Source organism: Ailuropoda melanoleuca, chromosome 11 (assembly GCF_002007445.2).
Source record: "Ailuropoda melanoleuca isolate Jingjing chromosome 11, ASM200744v2, whole genome shotgun sequence".
NCBI classification, from domain to species: domain Eukaryota; kingdom Metazoa; phylum Chordata; class Mammalia; order Carnivora; family Ursidae; genus Ailuropoda; species Ailuropoda melanoleuca.
Genome location: NC_048228.1, coordinates 55,422,991 through 55,446,005, shown reverse-complemented (window position 1 = coordinate 55,446,005; position 23,015 = coordinate 55,422,991). Strand labels below are relative to the sequence as shown.

The following is a 23,015-nucleotide window of genomic DNA, read 5'->3' as shown; positions in this document are numbered from 1 at the left end:
TCGTGTTTTGCTTCTGTTTAGTAAAGAATTTTTTTTTATTTGTCCGTGGCTAAGCTACGTATTTTTTTCTTCAATAGCATTATATGTTTCTCTGAAAAATCTTAAATAAAATTTTCCAGGTGGCAAAGACTTTGTTTATTCTACCTATACCTTAATCTATTTCTTATTATTAACTGTCCTCTTATGTACCGTGGCATACATTTGGTTTAAATAAAACCAAGTTCAAGCACTAGTCAGGAAGATGCCTTTAACAGTTTTCTTCAGAACATTTTGTTATAACTTTAAAACACCTTCCTTATTACCCAGCTCTGTAGGCTTCACTTTTGGATGTGGATTCTTAAAGTGTATTAGAACTGAATGGAAATGCTCCTTAGAACTTACCCTACAAAGCTTTTGGAATACTCTGACTAGAAATGCTGTGCTGTGAGTCGGCTGCTACTCTGTTGAGGCCGTGTGGCACCGCCATGACGCATGGCCTCTAGAGCTCGGCTGCCTGCGTTCATGTCCCGGCTCTGGCACTTGCTAACTTTTAATCCTGGCCGATAACTTAGGCCTCTATTTCTTGGTCCTCTTCTCTGTAAAATGGGAATGATAAAATAATACTTAAGTTTTTGTGGGAATTAAATGATAATACTTGAAAGACCTAGGCCAGTGTGCCGACACACTATAAGCAGCCAGTAAATATGGTCATTAATTTCATTCCCTCAGTCACAACTCTTGTCCTCCTGACCTAGATATTAATATATTCATTCATGTACTTATTTTGCCAGTAACATTTATTTTCTTAAAACTTTGAATTTTTAGAGATAGGTAAGCCTTGCGTGTAGGCTTTATAAAGAACAGATAAGACAAACCAGTTCTGTCTTTTCCCATTTCCATATATTTTGGATTTAAGAGGGCCAGGAAAAAACAAAAACCAAATGCCCTTTTTTCCTTTCTGAATTCTGAGCCCATGTGATAAAATGAGAAGAATTAAACAGATGAAGATACATAAACATCCACTTTATTATTGGTAAAGGTGAATTAGAAGGCCCACTTGGATGTACAGCCATAGTTTCCTAATACTTTCTCTGATGTTAAGGTCTTGGGAGAGCCTGTTTGAGGATGTCTCTGGACCTAGAAAGCAGGCCCACTTGTCCAAAGTTAACTTTTTTATGCATTGTTAGGCCCGCAGAGCAGAGAGGGATGTATGGGTTTCCAGACTGGCCTCTAGAAAGCACGCCTGAGCCCTGGCTCCTCAGTACTCACACACTAGAACAGGAACCAGGCAGAACCTGTGCCACCGCTAGTGAAGAGATCGTGTAAAGGGACACTAGCCCGGCCGAGAGGAGCCTGAGTGCCTTTCCTGCGTTCATTCAGGCTCTTCCACATTCTCGGTGCAGAATCAAGGTTAGCAGGTGCGGAAGAGGAAAGCGTGTTTCCACTTTACCTTTCCCTCCTGTGGAATGTGGATACAGACGTCCCCCCTGAGCAATCTGCTGATAATACTACCTTACCTTTTCAGGCGCTGAAATGACAAATCTCTTCAATACTTACTGGCATCTTTTAGAGTGAGAACTTTGAAGTTCCATTTCTTTACTCTTAAAAATCATCTGTCAAAGGTCTAATGTAGGGTTTATGAGTGCCCAAGGCATGACGTGACCTCTTTATTAAACATTTTAGAAATAGGTATAACTATAAGTTGCCCATGCGAACACGCTTGAGGTAAACAACCTTAAGTTAACATTTTGGTACTGAAAAGGAGTTTACACAAAAAGCAGCAATAGGAGATGGTTTTTGTTTTTATCTAACCTAGTTTAAAAATGCTTCTCCTGATTTCCCATACCATAAGAACATTTTTATGCGGTTATAGATAACCTTCTTTCCTTCTAAGAATATTCAAGCCTGAAAAATATGTCCTAGCAGATCATGAATTATCTTATCCTGTGTTAAAAAAAAAAAAAGATTCAAAAAAACTTAAAATTTTTTTTCAACAGCTTGCAGTTGCAAACAACAGGATTATTACCTTACAAGAAGAAATGGAACGAGTTAAAGAAGAAAGCTCCTACATATTGGAATCCAATCGGAAGGTTAACCTTTCTGGATTTATAGAATATTCCTTTTTTTTTAATAATAATTTTTATTATATTATGTTAGTCACCATGCAGCACATCCTTAGTGTTTGATTATGGCTAGAGAGCGTGTTAAGGTGTGAGCAGGGGGAGGGGCCTCTACTCTGGAGGACTGTTGGAGGGAGCAAGCACTTGCACATACCAAGCACACTGTTTTTACCAAGACTCCGTGCAGAATGGGCAATGACGGAGCTTACGTGGGCGTGAGGTTCCTCCTACAGATGCTCCTTGGCTTCACCGCCACCCCTGTCTGTTGAGAAATTTCAAGAGCTGGTCTAATTCAGTGTCTTGTTATGTGCTCATGAGTTGTACTATATTTAAGTGTTATATTTATTACGTTAAATATACCATTGTTTTCAGCTGTGTTACTACTTTATAAGAAGTGTTTATTTGGGACCACTGGGAGATACCATGTAAAGGAGTTTTCTAGATAACTTAATCCCTTAAAGGATCAAACTTTTGATATATGTCTACATGGATTTTTTGCAAACTTTTTATGTACCGCACAATCCTAAGCAGTCTCAGGTAGAGGATAGAATTTAACACATTTAGTCGTTTATGATGATGGAAGATCGTTATTTCTCAGCATCAGCAATTCCATGCTGACTTATCCTGACACTGCTTTGGGGGCTGTTGGAATTGCTAGAGCTTCCAGCACCTGTACTTAAACGTTTCCAGATTGCTCCGGGTGCTTTTCTCTGCTTTTATGATCTCCCTGGCGTCTCTTGCTTCTCACTGCTGTTGGTACTAGTATCTCCCCACGCCCTTTCATCTGCATGCTTCTAGCCTTCTGTGACCTAGGAATCCAAATATCTATAATTATTAAAACTGTTCCGAAAGAGGAAGCAGCCAGGCTGTGAGTAGGGACTAGAGGAGTTCTCTGTGAGTAGTGGGTTTGACTTTAATGTGGGGACGTTGTGAAAACAACTGTGACTGCTCGGAAGAATTTTCTGATGACCTGCTTATATTTAGCTATGATCTGTCTGGATGGTTGGAGACTCCAAATGTGAGATCTCTGGAGAAGGAATAAATTACCATTTGAACCTTTGGCGCAATTCACATTTTATAGTGAATACCACTTTGTTTTTAGAGGCTGACTTTTAAGACTTTTTGCACTTGATTTGGTAACCTATCTTAAGACTTTAAACAAGATGGCAAGAAAACCCAGTTCTGCTGAGAATTTTTATTTACTAAGCTGCTTCAATTTCTTTGTTGTCTTTATTCATTATTATACCTATTTAATATAAAGTATAATCATTTTCCTTTACTAAGCAGCAGTGCTACTGTCAGCTAACTCTATTTTTTTAAATCCTTAAATATATGTACTATTTTATTTATCTTTTCAAGGGTCCTAAGCAGGACAAAACTGCAGAAGGGCAAGCACTGAGTGAAGCCAGAAAGCACTTAAAGGAGGAGACACAGCTGCGACTGGTAAACTTCACTTAAGTTCTAGTAGTTCAGCAACCGATCAAACACAAAGGCCCACTCAGAGGTTTGATCTTACGGACCAGGCCCAGGAACATTAGTAGTGGGCCAGCAAATTTTTGTAGCTCCTAAAAAACTGTTTCTCACTCTTTTTTTAATTTTGACTGTATTTATTATGAATATAATTAGATTTTCATATGGTTTTCATATGGTTTTTTCATATGGTTGATTTTCATATGGTTGATTTTTTACCTTACTGGACATTATTTTCATATAAAACTCTTTTTTCGTTTTTTTATTTAAATTCAGTTAGCCAACATGTAGTACATCATTAGTTTCAGATGTAGTGTTCAACATTCTATCAAGGACATTACCTTCTTTTGTAGGAAAGGCTAGCTGCTTATTGATGAATACAGTGGATTTTGCATATTGGAAAACTGTAGAAAATTTTTAATTATCTGATTCAACTAAAATGATATCGAGGAAGCCCTCCTAGCTAAGTCTTAGGGTGGATTTTTCCATATCATAGTATTTGCTAAAGAGAATGCTGTTCATGCAGAGGTCTTTTGTAACTCTTGCAATGATACTTCAGTTGTTTCTATGACTTCTCTTTTTTTTTTATTATTAATTTTTTTGAGTGTAGTTCACACACAGTGTTGCATTAGTTTCAGGTGTATGTTTCTCCCTCTTTTTAACCCGTATTCCCTATAATGCTTTCCCAGTCCATTTTCTGAGTATTCTCAACAGCCAACAGGATTTNCCAATTTTTTTTTTTTTTTTTTTTTTTTTTTTTGCTTTTATACTTTGTTATAAGAAGATTAGATATATGGAACCTACTCTTTTAAACTTTATGATCCCCACTCCTACCTCAGTCCTCACTCCTGCAAAGATTTCGGTATGTCTCCTTGGAGGATATATGTGTGTATGTATAAATGCATAATAATGAATACTCCCGTAATAGATTTTATCCAGGTATTAGTATATTGATACATCCCTGGTATTGGTAAATTAACTCCTTCTGCAATTTTGATGATAGGACAAACAAAAGGATCTCCCCTCACCATAGTGCCTCTGAAAATAGGGGGAGAAGCCTGAAAATAAAGGTGATCTGGTTTGTACTAAAAATTATCACCACCTAACAGTGTAGAGAATAGAATTTCAAATGTTCTGAGAAAACAGCAATATAATTTTAACATCCTTGAAATAATTATCATTTTCCTTCTATGAGTATATGGATTAGATCTCAAAATACTTTCTATAAGGAAAATCTTAGAAATAATATATGTCAGCATTTTCAGAAGCAGTCTGATTTAATCACACTAACTGTGCACAGAGGAGCACCTCAGTCAGTGCCACATGTGACTTAAAAATCTGGCACAAAATTTTCCACATCCTTTTGTCACAGAAAGATACATGTTTGTTCAAAGAGGAAAGAAACCAAGCAAGTAGTTCTTAGATATTTAGATATGCCCCGGGGAGCAGTGAACAGCGTGGATGCAGAAGAGCCTCAGGTCTTGTATCTTTGATCATCGAAACCATGTTTCAGTAATAATGGCTGAACCAAACACGGGTTTCGTGTTAAGTGAATATAAAAATTCAGTTAACCATATCGATCATTCCCACTTATTGAGATGTTTACCCTGGGAACCCAAAGTACCTTTTGGGTTCCTTGGGCTCTTGACTATGTCAACAATATCCGGATTGAAGAGAACTACAAGTGCTTCATTTTATGCTGGCTACAGTAGCACTTTATATAATTTCTATAATGGGACATGACACCAGTTTTCTCATTATAATGAAGTACCTCGAGTATGTATATATTTTAGGCATATTAAATAGCGCTATCTTTGGCCTACCAAGTTTTTTGGATTTATAAATTACTGAGTAAATGTTTTTATAATTATCCCAATTATTATTCTTGTTGTTAATATCTCTGCATTGAATGGTAGCTTGTAGCTATTTTCCCAAATATTCAGACCTGAGAGTGTTGGAATTTACAACTTTTCCCGTGGAATTTCATAGTTTGTACTTCGTTGAGGAAAGAGAGAATAAGCAATTTATTTACCTGTTGGGGGCAGGATGTTGAAAAAGAACTGGAGATCCAGATCAGCATGAGACAGGAGATGGAACTGGCTATGAAGATGCTGGAGAAGGATGTCTGTGAGAAGCAGGACGCCCTGGTGTCTCTGCGACAGCAGCTCGATGATCTCAGGGCTCTCAAGCATGAACTTGCCTTTAAGCTGCAGGTAGGGCAAGTAAGAGGAATACGCTCACTGGCTCTCTAAACTCCCAGGGTTCCCTGTGCCCCTCTTATTCTCTAGAATCACATTTGACATACAAGAGGGAGGAGTCACATCTCATTTTGAGGCTGGCTGCCAATAAACCACTTTAGGAATCAGACCGTCGTAGGATCCTGTGTTGCTGGTCTGGAAAGCCATGGCTGCTTTTCAAATTGTAGTGGGGAAAGAGGTCTTTTTTATCCTATGAGATAATTTCTACACTCCAGCTAACCTGCCACCTGAATTATATATTCCATTAGCTTTTTTTCCCCTTCATTCCTTATTTAAATTTGATTTTTAACGTATGGTGTAGTATTATTTTCAGGGGTACACTTTAGTGACTCATCAGTTGCATACAACACCGGGTGCTCATTCCATCACATGCCCTCTTTAATGCCCATCACCCAGTTACCCCATCCCCCACCTCAGTTTGTTTTCTAGAGTTAAATCTCTTATGGTTTGTTTCCCTCTCTGATTTCGCCTTATTTTATGTTTCCTTCCCTTCCCCTATGTTCATCTTTTTTTTCCCTTAAATTCCACATATGAGCAAACTCATGTGGTACTTGTCTTTCTCTGACTGACTTGTTTTGCTGAGCAATATGCCATTAGTTCTTACACTGAAATACGACAAATTGACAAACCTTGTGATGTTCATTTCTATGACAGAGTTGCATACAGCAAGACTGATTTTAAACGTTGCTTTTTGTTTTTTCTCCATTTGGGAATTAACTGGTATACAAATATATGAGCATTTCCATTTCTCTGTTTCCCACTTACCATTAGGTTCAAAAGCATGTGTGATTTATTTCAGGATTTTGTGTTCTGTGTGTATCTCTCATACTTCTTTTCCATAACAGAGTTCAGACTTAGGAGTAAAACAGAAAAGTGAACTAAACAGTCGTTTGGAAGAGAAGACTAATCAGATGGCTGCTACCATCAAACAGCTCGAACAAAGGTAAAAGTGCTATTTTTGAGTGAAACATCTTGGGCTTTCAGTGCTCGACGGGAAGAGAATGTGCTATGCATTTGGCAAAAAAAGTGTATGAAATTCTCCCAACTTAACACCAGACATGCTGGTAGAAAGCCAGTTAAATTTTGTGTTTCTCTAAGATGTCACTGAAAACATTTTTAAGAAACCTCAGCCTCTCGTGACTGTTTTGAACAGCAGAATGGTAATCCTTTTACATAATCCCATTTCAGTGACATGTTGAAGGAGGGAGACCTACAAGGATGAAAGCACTTTTTTAAAACAAATTTTTAAAGGTTTTACTTATTTATTTATTTTTGCGAAAGAGAGAAAGAGTGCGCGCCCGTGCATGCATGGCGGGGGTGGGGGGGTGGGAGGCAGGCAGAGGAGAAGCAGGCTCCCCGCAGAGCAAGGAGCCCGATGCAGGACTGGATCCCAGTACCCTGAGATCATGACCTGAGCATAAGGCAGACGCTTAATCGACTGAGCCAGCCAGGCGCCCTGAAAGCACTTGTAAATATGTCTGCAGTTGTTGTTTCATTCTTCATCACCAAAGTCTTGGAACGCACTGGTGCCTGTGATGCAGTGACGCCAGGATACTGAGGGCCCTTCTAACACTTGAACTCCATTCTCTCCTCCCTCCCGTCTCTCTTTTCTCTCTTTCTCCTGAGCAGTTCTGTAGTGTCCACTGTCACCCCTGCCCAACATCTTAGATCTGTCTGTCTCCAGCTCTGTCTGCCTCCAACTCTGTCTCCCCCCACACCCGTCTCCAGCTCTGTCCCCCTCTGAAAACCCAGCCTTGGGTTTTCATCCTTTGACCAGCTGTTTCCGCCAAGTACCTACAATTCAGTCTGCACACATCCTCTCCCTGTGCTACTTTGGTTTCTCTTTGGCTGAAACCACCATTTTCTTCGTGGTGACAGCTGCCAAGAGAAATGGCCGAGACTTCAAGATTGAAGAGCCACGGCACCCACAGTCACTCCGCGTGGCCAGTCTGTATGGCTTCCTTGAACACCCACTGATCACCCTCTTACTTGAGCCAGACTGCAGACTGCAGGTCCCTGCGCATGCTCGCACTTCCCCCATCCGTTCCTTGCCTAATAGTTCCACCAGTTAGGAAGGCCCTTCCTCTTCCCGCTACCTTGTTCTTCAGATCCATGTCTTACAGTCAGGCTCAAATGCCACCACCTCTCCAAAGCTTCCTCTGATGATTCTTCTCAGATAAAAATAATCTACCCATTTGTCCTTGTTGGAATTCCCCTAGCCTTACATCCCTACCTGTCCATACTGCTTACTTGTCACCTTCTGCCGCACATTGTACCCTTTATATGTGTTGTCTTCTGATGAGACTGTAAGATCCTCCAGGTTACTTAATGAATTTTTTAAGTTCCCTCATTGGATCTATCTTAGTGCCATGAACATACAAGGCATTCACTTAGCAGATGCGTGAATGAACGGATGAATGGATGACTTCTTTTATTCAGATAATTCTTGACCAGGGAGGGTCCTGAATGGCACTGAATATTAATGGTAACTCACAGGTTAATTGCAAATTAGTAAATAAGTGTGAAACTTCTGATTTGGCTGATTTTAAATAAAAAGGTGTCAGTCTATCTAGAAGGTTCCCTAAGTGCTTGCTCATAAGCAGTTATAGGTTTATGATTTAACAATTTAATTTTGGTGTTCATAAATTGGATTTTTTGAAATGTTGCATAGAATTATTTTTCAGTAGTTTTTTTACTTGACATTTGAAGTAGACAGAACTAAAATAATGGCTTCTTCAAGTATTAAGCTGACGTACTCTCTTGTTATTTTTGTCTTTCCCGTTTATTCATTTTCTCATTCTCTTTTCACTCCATTTTTATTTTTATTTTACTAATTTAGTGAAAAGGATTTGGTGAAACAGGCAAAGACCTTAAATAGTGCAGCAAATAAACTGATCCCAAAACATCATTAGGCATTTTGCATTTGGTCACCTCGCAAGTCTGATGTACAACTTGATTGTAAAGAAAGAAATCTGAAAGTTATCACATTTAAGCTCTGATTCTACGTAAAATGTCACCAAAAATTGACTCTGAATTTGTTGGACTTAAAAAAAATACCAATTTGATATCTAGGCCATGGGTTTTTTTCTTCTTCTTTATTTTCTCCCCAGAGTTAAAACATTTAGTATAAGTTCTTAATTAATTGCCAAATAAACTTTGAGAAATTACTTCGTTGACCAATAAAACACACCATTAAAAAAAAGGCTGAGTTGACCAATAAATAAACACACCATTAAAAAAAAAAAGAGCCTAGGGAATGGACACTCTGTGCATATATTATTGATGCCTTTACAGCCCAGTCCCAGACAAAATCAGATTCTAGGTGTGCTGTCTGTACCAGCGAGCCTGCTCCGCCATTGCAATGTAATGATGTGGAGGTGACAGCAGTATGGACTTGGACTCTTCTAAAGTAGCTCTGTCTCCTAGGCCATGGCCCCTCTCCACTTTCCTTGTGTAGGTTTACTCCCCAAGCCACGGATAAGTACTTAGTATTTCACTACAGTTCTGTTCTCAGTAACCAAGATTGCTTGCAACTTTTTTGCCTTAGTGACTTTGGTGGGGGGGGGAACCCGCATCCTTACGTTTCTTTAAAGTACATAGAGATAAAGTTAGTGATTAGGTAACTTACGATAACATAATAATGTGGAAGCTTGGAAACCCTCCTAATATTTGTCATCTTCTACCTCTGCCATTTTCCTGCAATTCCACTTCCTATTTAGGTAGCTCAGAGAGAATAATTTTAATGAAAAAACTCGTCTCCCATAAAACCAAAAACAAAACAAAACAAAAAAAACACAGCACTACACCATTTTCAGATCTATCCTGCTTTTCCTTTTGGAGTAAAGACAGCAAGGCATAGACATGAGTGATGGTTTCCCACCTGTCATTTCTTGCTAGAAATATTTACTTAAGAATTTCTGTTACTTTCTGTTCAGATGGGGATTTGCTAATGGCTCTGGGAAGCTAACAATCTAATTATTAGAAAACCATTTCAGCGTAGGAAATAGATACATGATAAACTCTTTATTATTATTTAGTCTAAAAATAAAAATTCCCAGTAGATATCCATACATAGTAATTAGCAGGGCTTCTTTTTCTAAGTGACCACAGATCTACCCCTTTCTAGGCTTTACATTGTAAATAACCCTATAAATACTTGGATTTTTTTTTTTAATGACTTCTGATTTGGGGGAACAGGCTTTACATAAGCCTTCATTCCTTCAAAAAGTCTTGACAAAAAAAATATTTTTTCTCATTTTGGTATGATTTGCAGCATTTCAGCTGCTTAGGTGGGAACAAAGATAACCCCCCTTTGCTTCCAGCTTTTGAAACTCTTTACCTTCTTCTTGGAAAAACCAGAATTAAGAGAGTAAGATAGATTTCACGTGTGCTTCTATAGGTCCTTACAGACTTGAACCAAAGTCAAGTCACAGAGCATATGACCAACCTCATGGAATTACCTGTGCTCTTGAACTTATTTTAGTTCTTATAATTTTGCACCTATTCTTATCTTCATCAACCTTTTGTGGTGATGAGTTGCCTTTTCTATGAGCATTTGGAAGAGTGCTGAAACACTAAAATAAAACATTTTCAAGACTACAGATAGCATGCTTTCCAATTCTATTCTATAGAGCCCCAGATGTTCCACCTCTTAGAACATGCTTCTTTATAGGTGCAAAGTTATGGGATATATAGAAGACAACATTCATTAGAATTTTCTAGAGAATATGATCAGAAATCTTACACAGGGCCGGTGCTGAGTTGTTTGTCCACTTAGTCACACACCACCTGGTAGGAATGGAAAAGGAAAGAGATGTCCAAACTCTGACAAAGGCTTTTCCTTAGAGAAGAACTCAGAGCCTAGGTAAGGGTTAATGTATAATGTCAGTGGTTTAATATAAGTTGTGGTGTAGGGAAAGGACCAGGAAAATGTTCTAATTTCACATGTAAGAAGGTAGTTGCCCATTTGCAAGTTCCAGTTATGTGTGTAAAGCAGAAATATAAGGTACCGAACCTATTAGGAAATAAACACAAACAAAAAAGTGGGTTTAACTTTAATTACTGTGTACTTGAGGTTGGCTTTGGATATGGATTTTCTAAAAAGTGATGTTTATTGTTTATCATCTAATGGCTGTAAACTGTAGTACTAGAATAAAAAAAATGGAAAATCAACTTTTCTTCTGCCTGGTTCACCTTCATCTTGCTTTTCTTTAGAATTTGTTTCTTCTCCATCTCTTTCCCCCTTGTATAATTCTCCTGTGTCTTGAAAAGCTTTTTTTTTCCCCCCTCCTCTGTCTCTACACGCCTTCTTCCTTGGGTTGCTTTATTTTGTGTTGTAAACTTGGTCTTCCTCCCCACCATGGCTTTTGTTTTTTATCACAAGTCCATATGGCTCACATCCAGATTGCGCCAGGCTGAGCGAGGCCGCCAGTCTGCCGAGTTGGACAACCGGCTCTTCAAGCAGGACTTCGGAGACAAGATAAACAGTCTGCAGCTGGAAGTGGAGGAGCTCACCAGGCAGCGGTGAAGAGAGGGCACCAGGAGCTGCCAGGGTGGTCGTGGGTAATGCTAAGCCTAGCAGCAAGAGAAGGAGTTCCCATGAGCCAGCCCTCTCCGTCTGTCTTTGCAATGTCCTTTCTCTAGAATTAGCTTTCGGGAAGCTTCGCATATATCAACATTCCCAAAGCTTGTCAACATGCTTTGCATTCAAAGAATGAGGAAATTAGAACCCAAGGTCCCAGATAAATAGAAAGGAATAAGAGAATTAATAGCCAACATAACACCGATAATTATAGTATTCCCTAAATGGTTACTGTGTGCCATGAACTTCATGAAGCACCTCACAGGCATTCAGTCCTAACATCTTCCCATCAGCGCTGTTAGTAGGTGATTGTATTACCCCCATTTTCAGATGAAATTAATTAAAGCTTAGATGGGTTCAGTTTGTCCAGACTGACACAGTTCAGCTAGTAAGTGGCAGCACTCTAAAAGTCTGTCTCTCTTTGACTCTAAGTCCTTAACCACTCTTCCATATTGTCTGTCAAATGAGACTCAATTCTTTGCTGAAGCCACTGACTTCAAACAAAGAGAACTTTGTTGTTGGATATAAAAGCACATGGCTACTAAGGACACTAGTGGCTGACAGTGGAACTGGGCATTGAACATTAAAGAGAGACCAGCTAATTAAGATGAAATGGGACAACGATATTGGTGCTTTCTTATTGTTTCTTTCTGAAATTTTGTAAATACTGTCTTTTAATTACAGTAAATCCTACTAAATGTCATTCAGTTGACTACAACTCTTTCCTTGTTAAGAGTTAATATTAAATACTGGTATTCAGAGTGGTGACCCTCAGGCACTGGGAGATCTTAAAGCACATCCTTTTTTTTTTTTTTTTTTAAGATTTTATTTATTTACTTGAAAGGGAGTGAGCATGAGCAGGGGGAGGGGCAGAGGGAGAAGCAGATTCCTTGCCGAGCAGGAAGCCCCATGTGGAGCTGGATCCCGGGACCCTGAGATAATGACCTGAGCCGAAGGCAGACACTTAACCAACTGAGCCACCCCTTAAAGTACATTGTTGATTATCCAAGAAAGATTAAACATATTGTCTGTGTTTTAGTGTTACTGGTTTTACTATATTGTGTCTTAATACCGTAAAACCTGATTGTCCATATGTATCTGGTAACTTTTTATTAATCAAGTATTAAAATTTAATGGCTGAGCTTTAACAAAAGGGTTTGGCATTCTTTAGAGAATATAAGTGTAGAAATCCAAATTTTGATCCTTTTCCTCTCCTGCCCATCCCAGGCACCAGCTTGAGTTAGAACTAAAACTGGAAAGAGAAAGAAGGTTACAAAACAACAGGAGCATCCCAGAAAAGGGTTCTCAGAAGCCAGAACCCAAAACGGTAATATTTGTTATTCCCTTAGTCATTTACTTAATTCTAGAGGCTACCTCAGTGGGCCAGACAGTTTTCTCTCTGGAAACACAAGCTTAATGCTGTGGCCTCCAGTATGTAGATGGCATACAAGACCCAGAGCGAACACAAGGCCTTGATTCTCTGTCTACTTCTAGATACTCTCTCTAACTTGATTTCCCATGGAAAAGAGGACTCATAACCATGATTTCCAGTGACCCTCTTAACCCTTTCACTTTAAGATTATTTGGGTGTCTTAACAAAAACTGGCGTTCCTTGGACTTCTGCTGGCTAATATCTTTAATAATATGTTATAGTATTCCCTCCTAACTCTGAATTTCCCTTTAACAGAATTGTCTTAAATGTGGATTTGCTTCTGTATGCCTCTTTCAGTATCATTGGGATTTCAGTTTTAGTATACTCAAGGTACTTCTCTTGGGAAAATTAAAACAAGAGGGAACTAGAGTTGCTTAGGGAAAAGAAAGTAATACAGAATGTTTAAAGAACAGCTGTAGAAGTTTCTACAGAACAGTCTTAGGAGAGAGACCTCCAGCTCCTGTAGTGGTGAGGAAGCTAAAGTTGAATAAGACCACCTCTGGGACCCAGGAAACAGGAGCCAACCTCTTCAAACAATAAAGTCAGAAAAGTATGAGATACCTTTTCTGTCAAAGACAAACACAGGAAAAAAGTAGCTTCTTTGTTTCTATTATATATAACAAAGCAGACAACTTTCTAAGCTGCTTATTTAAAATTTCTAGAGAATGAGATGCTAATTTGCTGAAGAGTAGCAAATAATGGTAAATAGAAATTTATTATATAGTACTCATTACTGTGCAAAATACCATCCTTTTTGTAGCATGCCACCTTTACTCGGTTTAGCAAACATGAAATGTACTTAGCAGGGCTTAAAGAGATTTACTTAAATTCTTGGCCTATCTTCTCCTGCTTTTCCAGTGAGGCCTGAAGCTTCTCATTCTTGAATTGCCCTGCAGTAGAGGTTCCAGGCATGTAAATATTGCATTAACCTCCTTTCCTTGACACTTGAATGGTCTAAGAATGTACATTCTATTTTTGGAGGCTGATGGACAGCAACTCAAGACAGACAGCAGTGTGTGTGCCGCAAAAAGAATTTGTCACTAAAACTGCCCGGGCGGAGCTTACAAGCCTTGGTAGAAATGCAGTTTGGAACTTTATATTGGTCCTTCAGAGTAGAAAACTCCTCAAGTTGTATGGGTTGCGTGAGTTGTCATGGCGTCATGGCAGCTGCGCGACTGAATGTCCAGAGGATGGCGGTGCTTGGTTTTCCCAGTTTTCCAGAGCTCAGCTGGGAGTGGGGGTTGGAGACAGATAGAGATAGACAGAAGTAACTAAGATCCCCTAAGAAGTAACTGATACCTTGAGGTCACTTCATAAATAAATAGGATATATTCTGAATTTTATTTGAATTACAAGAGTTAAGGAGGAAATGTCTACTCTGAAAAATCATTTGTTGCAAACTCTATCAGAATAATCTGTTAAGAAACTACTGAGAGCAAAGGATGAGGGAAAATAGCTTGGAAGTTAAATTCTATCCCTAACAAAAAAGCTGCTTAATTTTATACCTAAGCTAAGACAGTACAGAAGAAAATGTCTGCAATGTCATCACTGTTCAGCATTCTGAATAACTAATAAATTGGGCTGTTTTCTTTTGGCAGGATGGGAAGCACAAAATTCAAGAGGAAAATGTTAAACCAAAAAAGGCCCTGGACAAAAGCCACAGGTGTTTGTTAATAAAGTACTAACAAAGATATAAAGCTATTTTGGGGTGGTGGAAAAGAGGGAGCTTTTGATATGTATTGGCAATGGCAGAGACCAGACACTGACTTGTAATATATTAATATTCCAGTATTAATATATTAATACTCCAGAAAGACATTTTGAAGGGGGAGTGAGTAAATCAACCAGAGAACACATATTAAACCAAACCCACTTAGTCCATTTCAGAAGTAAGAAGGGTGATCAAGCTGTCCTCTGACTCTTCCCTGGTTAATCCCCAAATTCAAACGATCACTTCAAAGATTATTTCTCCTCTTTACTGGATTGGTATCACAAAGGAATGAAGTACAAACCATAGCAATTCTTAGGTCCTTAAATGTACTCGAGTATGACTTGTTTCCACCTACATGCTACGTGAAAGGCAGCTATGTTTCCCTCTAATTTTCTTTGTGTCCTTTCTCTTAAGGGTCTCAAACAGCTTAACTTGATGCCTTTTTCTTAACTCTTCATCTGATCTGCTCACTGTGAAAACCACAGGATTGTTCAAGGAAGTTGACTTTTAACAGTTACTTTAGCAGGTGGAACTATAACGAAGTAGGACATAGTACCACTGCATTAAAAACGGAGAACCAACCGTGTAACCTTCTGGGAGAGCCAAAACCATGGAAACAGTGGTTGCCAGGGGTTCGGGGGGTATGCATGGATGAGCACAGAGGATTTTTTAGGACAGTGAAAATACTTACTTGGTACTGTAGTGGTAGATACATGTCCTGCATTTGTCCAAACCCTTAGAATGTACAACACCGAGAGTGAACCCTAATGCAAACTGAGACTTTGAGTAGGTATGACGTGTTAATATAGGTTCATCGATTGTCACATCGTTTACCCCCCTGGTGTGGAATGTTGATATTGGGGGAAGGTGGGAGGGCAAGCGAAGTATATGGGAAATGTCAGTACTTTCTGCTCAGTTTTGCTATGAACCCAAAACTGCTCCCCAAATCAGTCTATTATAACAACAACAGCAGCAAAGGTTAGTAACGAGAAAGATACCACAGAGGGGTTGGAGAGCGCTATACAGCATTCATTTTTGGCAGCTGTCCCTGTCCAGGCTTTGATGCCTCAAGAATGGGATAGTGTGTCACCTGAGCAAAGTCACTCCTGGGGAAGATAAATCACAGTCCCAACAAAAGACTCCTTATGCAGGTCCTTGGCCTCTAAGACCAGAACGATTCCAAAGCCTTTAAGTTTACTCCCTAAGAGAGCATGGTCTGGTCCAGAACTAACCTTAAACTACCCTACAGACCAGCATGGGCCACTGAAAGGAACTAGAAAGGCTGTAAAATTAACAAAGGCTTAAAAGAGTCTTTCAGAATCAGCCCCATTCCAGACTAAAATCAAGTCATTTACAAACAATCAGGAGTACCTTCCATGCCAGCCTCTGATTTCGGTCCTAGGAATATAAGACAATACAACCTTATATCTATATTGTTCTCTGCAGCTTACATAGTGTGTTTCACATTCATTATCTGCTTAAAAATGTGATTCTCCGGATGAGAAAACAGAGGAGCACAGAGAGGCATGATGGCACACCCAAGTGGCCTCTACTTATCATGTCTTCTTGGTTGAAGTCCTTTGCTCTACATAATAGCTGCTTCCAGAGCCTGTCCCAGCCAGAACAGTAATCCTAAAACATAGGTTTCTTGTGGTCCAAGGAACAGCTTGGAAATCTGGTCACGCTGGTGGTCATGCTGCCCCTCAGTGGAAGAGAATCAGAGCCACTGTGGATCTGTGGTGTATTATCCCCAGAACTGCTTCTCCTCTTAAATTCTGTTCCAAATTGGGAAAATCGGGGTGAGCTCAGCTAGGTCTCAGGAAGAAATAGTTCAGCCTGAATGGGTACTGCCGTGACGAATCTCATTCGTTCCTCTTGCCCTCATTAATTTAATAAAGTTCACATTTTCAGGACATTTGGAAGAGGGCACTAATACACGACATATAATGGGTAGATTTCTTTAATATCATAATGGAAGATAGTAAAATGAATAGCATTGGCCATTGGAGTTTTACAGGCTGGGATACAAATGCTAAACTATTTTCTTGGTAGTAAAAACGAAGCATACACTATAACTCCAAGTCTATTTTTAAACAGGAACGATAATGTAGGTCAAGGATCCGATTCTGCTAATAGATTTAACAACCAAAATTTCGTCTCCTTGGGGGTCAAGATTAACAATTATGCCAGTCCCAGCAACATGAAAGAACCATGGTATTGCTTTTTCTGTGCTTTTGAAATGATTCATATAGAAATATAGTAAGTGTGCTGTTTGTTCCTGTTTTTAATTTTCCATCGTAGGCTGCAGGCTCACCATGTGGATGAACAGGTAATGGATTCTCCTGTCCTCAAGACATCCTGTATGAATTCTGTAGTGGGCTGGACCATCCCTAGCTGTACACAGGCAGCGTGGAAAGTCGGTGAACGCACACAGGCCCTTGGGGCCCATCCTTTTAACAGTATCCTTAACAAACATGCATTTGCCTGAAACTGTCACCGGAAGTAGCAGAGCTCTGAGAGTTACTAAGTAAACAGCAGGTCTCACTCCTTACTAGAAATTCTCTTTGCCATACTGTGGGGCCTGAGAGAGCTCACTGTACCTCTTTTTCCCTTAGTTTTCCCTTCCATAAAACAGAAAAAATACTTCTCGATCACTTGGAAATAAACAAATATAAATGGTTGCAAGATACTTTGCAAATATAATAGGATACGACAACCACACGAGAAAGATGATAAATGCGGCTATGACTGAGCCACCCTGTCATTTATCCAGTGAGATATAAGAAAAGCCTACTGCTTTCCATTCTCGATGATACAGTAGGACAAGAGGGATGGGACTTTTTTTAACTTTCTACTTCACACTTGTATCCTTGAATTTTCTTTTTATAAATAAAATTGCTTTACTTTTTTATAAAAATGAAAAGAGTTCCAAGGATATTGATGGGATTATCAGAGCTGTATTAAGGTATTGGAACCATATGTAATTTGTTTCTTTAGTTTCCAGATAGTCTGTAGTGTGGTTCTCCTCATTTTGTAGCTAAAAAAATGAATATTCTGAAAGTCTTAATATTTCTGGGGTAAGAGAAACTAACATGCTCGATATGTGGTTTAGGATCAGCCGCTGCTCTCTGAAAAGCCACAGACATGTCAACTGTGCCAGGAAGATGGCAGCCGAACCAAGGTAATAGTGCTGTGACCCAAACAGGTTCTTCATGGGGATGTCCCTTGCAGTAATAGGGATTTTGCTCTGTAGAGTACAGAGTGGGGAGAAAAGCAAAAGGAAGCAAGCATTTATAAAATACCTCTTTAAAAAATAGGGTGTTTTTTTTTTTAGTCATAGTCATGTCAGTAAATCTCCATTAAAATAAATATAATTTTTTAAAAATAAATTTATAACTAAATGTTTATTGAGTGCCTATTGTGTGGAGTGTGCTATTTCACACGCTGGAGAAAGAGTAATGAACAGCATGGACCAAGTAAGTCCCTGATGTAAAGCTTATCTCCTTTGTGCCATCAGTTTACAGATAGAGAACCTTGGGCTCAGAGATTTTAAGTATATTTCTCAAAGTTACTCAAGTCATAAGTGGCCAAGCCCAGGCTGCAACCTGACTTTGGCCCCAAAATCTGTACTCTTCTAATACTTCATCCTGCTTAGAACAAATCAGATAGTTTTGGGGGAGGGGGAGTCTTTGAATTATTTGGAGAATCAGCCTCTGCAAGGGAAGTGAGCTCTCTCCACCAAAACCACTTGCTTTCCCCCTCGGATCCTCAGGGGTCTCTGGCAGAGCATGTCCGCAGTTCCTTAGAGTAGGCAGAGTGAAGGAGTGTTTGGATACAGTTAAGTGGTCTGAGAGCCAGATCCCTGACCTGCTCACACTGGTATCCCCCAGCATGTAACATGGTGCCCATTTCATTGTAGATGCTCAAGAAATGGACAAATGACTGTAATAAACAAGTGCTTAGAAGAGATAAGGAAATGTGCCCCAATTCTGTATTGCAAATGCTGCCATTTGTGATCTTGCTGAATTTTAACAAGCAAAATTATAATATGACCTAGTCTTAAATAAGCAGAATCAGATAAAGATGAACTGCCTTTATAGAATTGGTATTGGAATTCTAGAAATATGTCCCAAAATAAAGAAACTGCTAGTCCAATTCTGGCTTTTCTCAGCCATGCAGAGTAACTGCAGTATGTCAGAGGAAAATTCCTCTTGGGTTTCAAATAAAAGTGACCCCTTACCTCTACCGCACACTCAGGAAGGTGAATTGTTTGGGAGAAAGTGGCATTATTAACGGAGAAATTACTCTTCACAGCCATTATATTGGGACCCTTGGAGCTAATGTGTGCACTACCCCTGTCACAGCCTTACCAGTGACACTGTTGTAAGGACCCACATGCTGCCCTGCTGCATGATGAAAATGCTTCATTAACAGACAAATTTCCCTATAAAGAGAATGCAGGAAGCTGCACTCCTGCTGCACCAACAGCCCAGAGGAGGTGCTTGTAGAGCATTCTAGGACAGCATTAAGGGCATCAGTGTATTAGGAATGTACCATTTCGGTTCGTGCTCACCAAATTTTTAATCCTGGGCTGGCTACCCCATCCATTGCTAGGCCACTCACTGCCTGCCTTATTTGGAGTATTCTTAGGTACTTAAAAACTAATTTTAGAATTAGCCCACATAAAAGTGGATGTAATGAATGAAAGTAGTCTAAAGATAAATTATTTGTGTATTATCTGTTCTTTAGAATTCTGTGGCGCGGCTTCTCTTTGTTTAGATCTAAGAATTAGACCGTAAGCTTCTTTGTAGACAGAGATGGTATTTGGTGAGATTCTGTCTGGCACGTAGCAAACATGCGGTCAATACTCGATTAGGCGTTGAGCAGCTACCATATTTGGCCTTTGTAGCCCATGCATCCGTGTGCTCTGCCCTTCTGTTTCCCACCTAACCTCCTCTTCTCCTTGTAGAATGTGTGTAAGAACTGCAGAGGAACTTTCTGTAATGCCTGTTCAACAAACGAACTGCCTCTTCCTTCAAGTATCAAGCCTGAGCGAGTTTGCAATCCCTGCCATGAGCATCTCATGAAACAGTATTCCACCAGCCCATCGTAAGACTTGAAGCCAAGACCTGGACCGGTGTCTCCACCTGTGTTAGATGGCAGGATCTCCTAGAGCCCAGAACTTAGAATCAACTCCAGCATTGATAGGAATGATTTAAATAAACCAGGTCCAGGGAGAAAAGGCAGTGGTTGGGGGTGCTGGAAGTTTTGCTCACTTTCCCTAATGACTGTATGAATAAAAGTTACTCAGTTGAGCCTCTCTCTTCTAAATCTAAACAACCCCACCTTGAAGGCTTTATTTTATACCATGTCTTTGGAGGAGCTATTCATTTTTATGAATAGTGATTACACTGGCGTGGATATAATAAGAGAGAGGGTCCATAGAGATAAGAAAAAAAAAGAAAAATTATCATCACCCTCTATTACATTTGCAAATTCAAGGGGGAAAGATAAATGTTAACTGAGATCAAAATGATAGATGTTTTATATCATCCCCAGGTGCTGCTAGACAAACAGTTTCCTCTTCACCCCCACTAACTACCTCTTTAAAGTATCTCTACCAAACTGTGAATCCAAACTCAGGGAAAAGAAATGAAAGAGTAATATAAATTTTGAATGTACTTAAAACAATGTAATTTATTATAGTTTCAGGACCAGAAAGGTCCTGGCCTACAAGTGTTTTCAATATCAGAACAAGAGGAACATTTACATTTGCCATTTATCGACTTAACGACTTCAAAAATAAATATCTGCTCTTTTCAGAATGTCCTCCTGCAAAATAAAAGCCAACTCCCTTCCTAGGCCTTCCCTGCTCTCCCGAGTCATAATGAAAATTGTGTTTTAAAGATAGGTTTGACATCTACAAATAGGAGGTGGTATTGAAAGCAAAGCTTAGTCAGGTGTAAAGCAAAATTTAATTTATCCATGGCTGAGATCAGTTAGCTCAGAATATTTATTAAATTTTCTTGAATAAAGGGTACCTTCTTCTGAGCCAAGAATTAGAACTGGTAGACAGGTTTCTTGGCAAGTAAGATACTTAAACATCTCTTCATAACAAACCCTTTGGGGAAAAGAGGGAGGAAGTGCATTCCACAAGGGAAGGAAACAGTGGTATGTGCTATTTTGATTATGTTACATGTGTTTAGATTGTCGATTCCAGTTAAGACCTAAGAAGATATGATTCTGTAACTGGTTTAGAATTCTGGGGTGGAAACATCCTGGAACCATGATACTTGATAAATTCTCCTCAAAAGGATTATAGCCTGGGAAAGAGTTGTTATTCTGGAAGTCTGGCCTGTTACATGGTAAACCTGAGCTTTAAGAGTACTAGGGAAAAATAAAATCTAATAATTCTAGCCTAGGTTGTTGACTTTTTTTTCCCCCTTTAAATAATATTTGTGTGTGTGTGTGTGTGTGATTCTTCAGCTTATTTTTGGCCACCTACATGTTTTGAGCACTGTTCTAGGTGCTACAGGTAATATGGGGAATTATCGTAAATTAGCAAAAGCTATTTTATAATTAGTTTTGAATCAGATTGAAAAGAGGTAGCTCTATACCTGGAATGTGAGGAAGAAAAGTAATTAGGCACTTGAGATTTTATTGTGACTTACACATAAAGCTGCTTAGCCTTTTTTTTATTCCAACAAAACTCCAAAATTCTCTTATTAGCGCAGCTGTCTGCAAAAGCAAGGGAACCAAGTCATGAATGTCTTGACTTCATGTTAGTTCCATCTTCCTTAAAAATTGTGCTTTCCACTATTAGTGTAGCATCAACAAGAAAACCATTCTTAGGAATAAACAACCAAAGAGGCAAAAGACTTGCACACTTAAGACTACAGAACATTGCCTAAAGAAATTAAAAATAACAACAAATGGGAGGACACCCCATCTGTGAATTGGAAGACTTAATACTGTTAAGATGTCAATATTACCCAAAACCATCTACAGATTCCATATAATCCTATCAAAAATCTCAATATTTTTTGCAGAAATAGAAGCATCCATCCTAAATTCATATGGAATCTCAGGGGACACTCAAATAGCCAGAACAATCTTAAAAAAAAGTTGGAGGTCTCACTTCTGATGTCAAAACTTAGTACAAAGCTACAGTGATCAAAACAAGTTTGATGTAAAAAAAACAATAATATGGTACTGGCCCAAAGACACAGACCAACAGAATAGGAGAGAGAGTTTAGAAATAAACCTTCACATATATGATCTGATGATTTTTGAGAAGGGTGCCAAGACCAGATGGGGCTTAAAGGACAGTCTTTTCACCAAATATGAGAAAACTGGATGTCCACATGCAAGGAATAAAAAAGTGGGACCTCTACTACAACATACACAGATATTAACTCAAAATTGTTCAAAGATCTAAACAAATGAGCTAGAACTAGAACTCATAGGGAAAAAAAACAGGAAAAGATTTGTGACATCAGATTTGGCAATAATTTATTGGATAAGACACCAAAAGCACAGGCAACAACAACAAAAGTGACCTGGGTTGGACTTCATCAAAATGGTGGATAAAGTGGAACTCCTGTGCATTGTTGGTAACAGTGCAGCCACTGCAGAACAGCAGGACGGTTCCCGAAGAAATTACCACGTAATACAGCAATTCCCCTTCTGGGTATACTATACTCAACAGTGAAAGCAGGGACTCAGACAGATTTATACACTTGTGTTCATAGCAGCATTTACAATAGCCAAAAGGTGAAGCAACCCAAGTGTCCACCAATGAAAGAATAAACAATGTGATAGATACATAAAATGGAATATCATTGAGCCTTTAAAATGAAGGAAATTCTCATACATACTACTACACCAATGAATCTGAAGGACATTATAAGTGAAACAAGCCAGTCACAGACAGCTAGGACTCGTATGAGGTCCTTAGAGCAGGCAAATTCAGACACAGTAGAATGGTCATTGCCAGGGGTTAAAGGAAGAGGGAAGTGGATACAGAATTTCGGTTGGAGAAGGTGAATACGGGTTGGTACACCGCTCTGTCTGCTGAGAGGGTTTAGAAGCCAGCTCTCAGTAGCAGTGAGCACAACCTAATACCCAATCTCTAATGAGAAACTAAAGATTGGGGTTTGTGTTTTTGTTTAAATATTTTGACAGCGCAGCAAGGGGAGCAGCAGGCGGAGGTAGAGGAGAAGCAGACTCCCCGCTGAGCAAGGAGCCCGGTGTAGGGCTCCATCCCAGCACCCCGGAATCATGACCTGAGCCGAAGGCAGACACTTAATCGACTGAGCCACGCAGGGGCCCCTAAAGTTTGGTTTCTAACACTATTCTCCACTAAAAGGAACCAAGGCTCTTTGAAGAAATGGCTGATGCTAGGTCTGGAATATCTTGTAATGCTAGAAAGTAAGGAAGTAACATGAAAACCAAGGGATGGGGT

General features: G+C 39.3%; 1 protein-coding gene across 13 annotated transcripts in view; it reads left to right on the top strand.

Annotated features, from left to right (window-relative positions):
- RUFY3 (RUN and FYVE domain containing 3) overlaps positions 1-20,967 on the top strand; it is a 76,472-nt gene extending 55,505 nt beyond the window's left edge. For 5 of the 13 annotated variants that reach the window (XM_034671721.1, XM_034671716.1, XM_034671718.1 and 2 more), the window contains 10 exons: positions 1,977-2,069; positions 3,459-3,542; positions 5,615-5,782; positions 6,673-6,770; positions 11,231-11,350; positions 12,636-12,735; positions 14,439-14,518; positions 16,853-16,880; positions 17,664-17,732; positions 19,521-20,967. In XM_034671721.1, the coding sequence (XP_034527612.1) occupies positions 1,977-2,069; positions 3,459-3,542; positions 5,615-5,782; positions 6,673-6,770; positions 11,231-11,350; positions 12,636-12,735; positions 14,439-14,518; positions 16,853-16,880; positions 17,664-17,732; positions 19,521-19,664 (984 nt within the window). In that variant the 3' untranslated portion in view covers positions 19,665-20,967. The other 8 variants (XM_034671724.1, XM_011225360.3, XM_011225359.3 and 5 more) reach the window with 5 other exon arrangements.
- Positions 20,968-23,015: the final 2,048 nt, after the last annotated feature.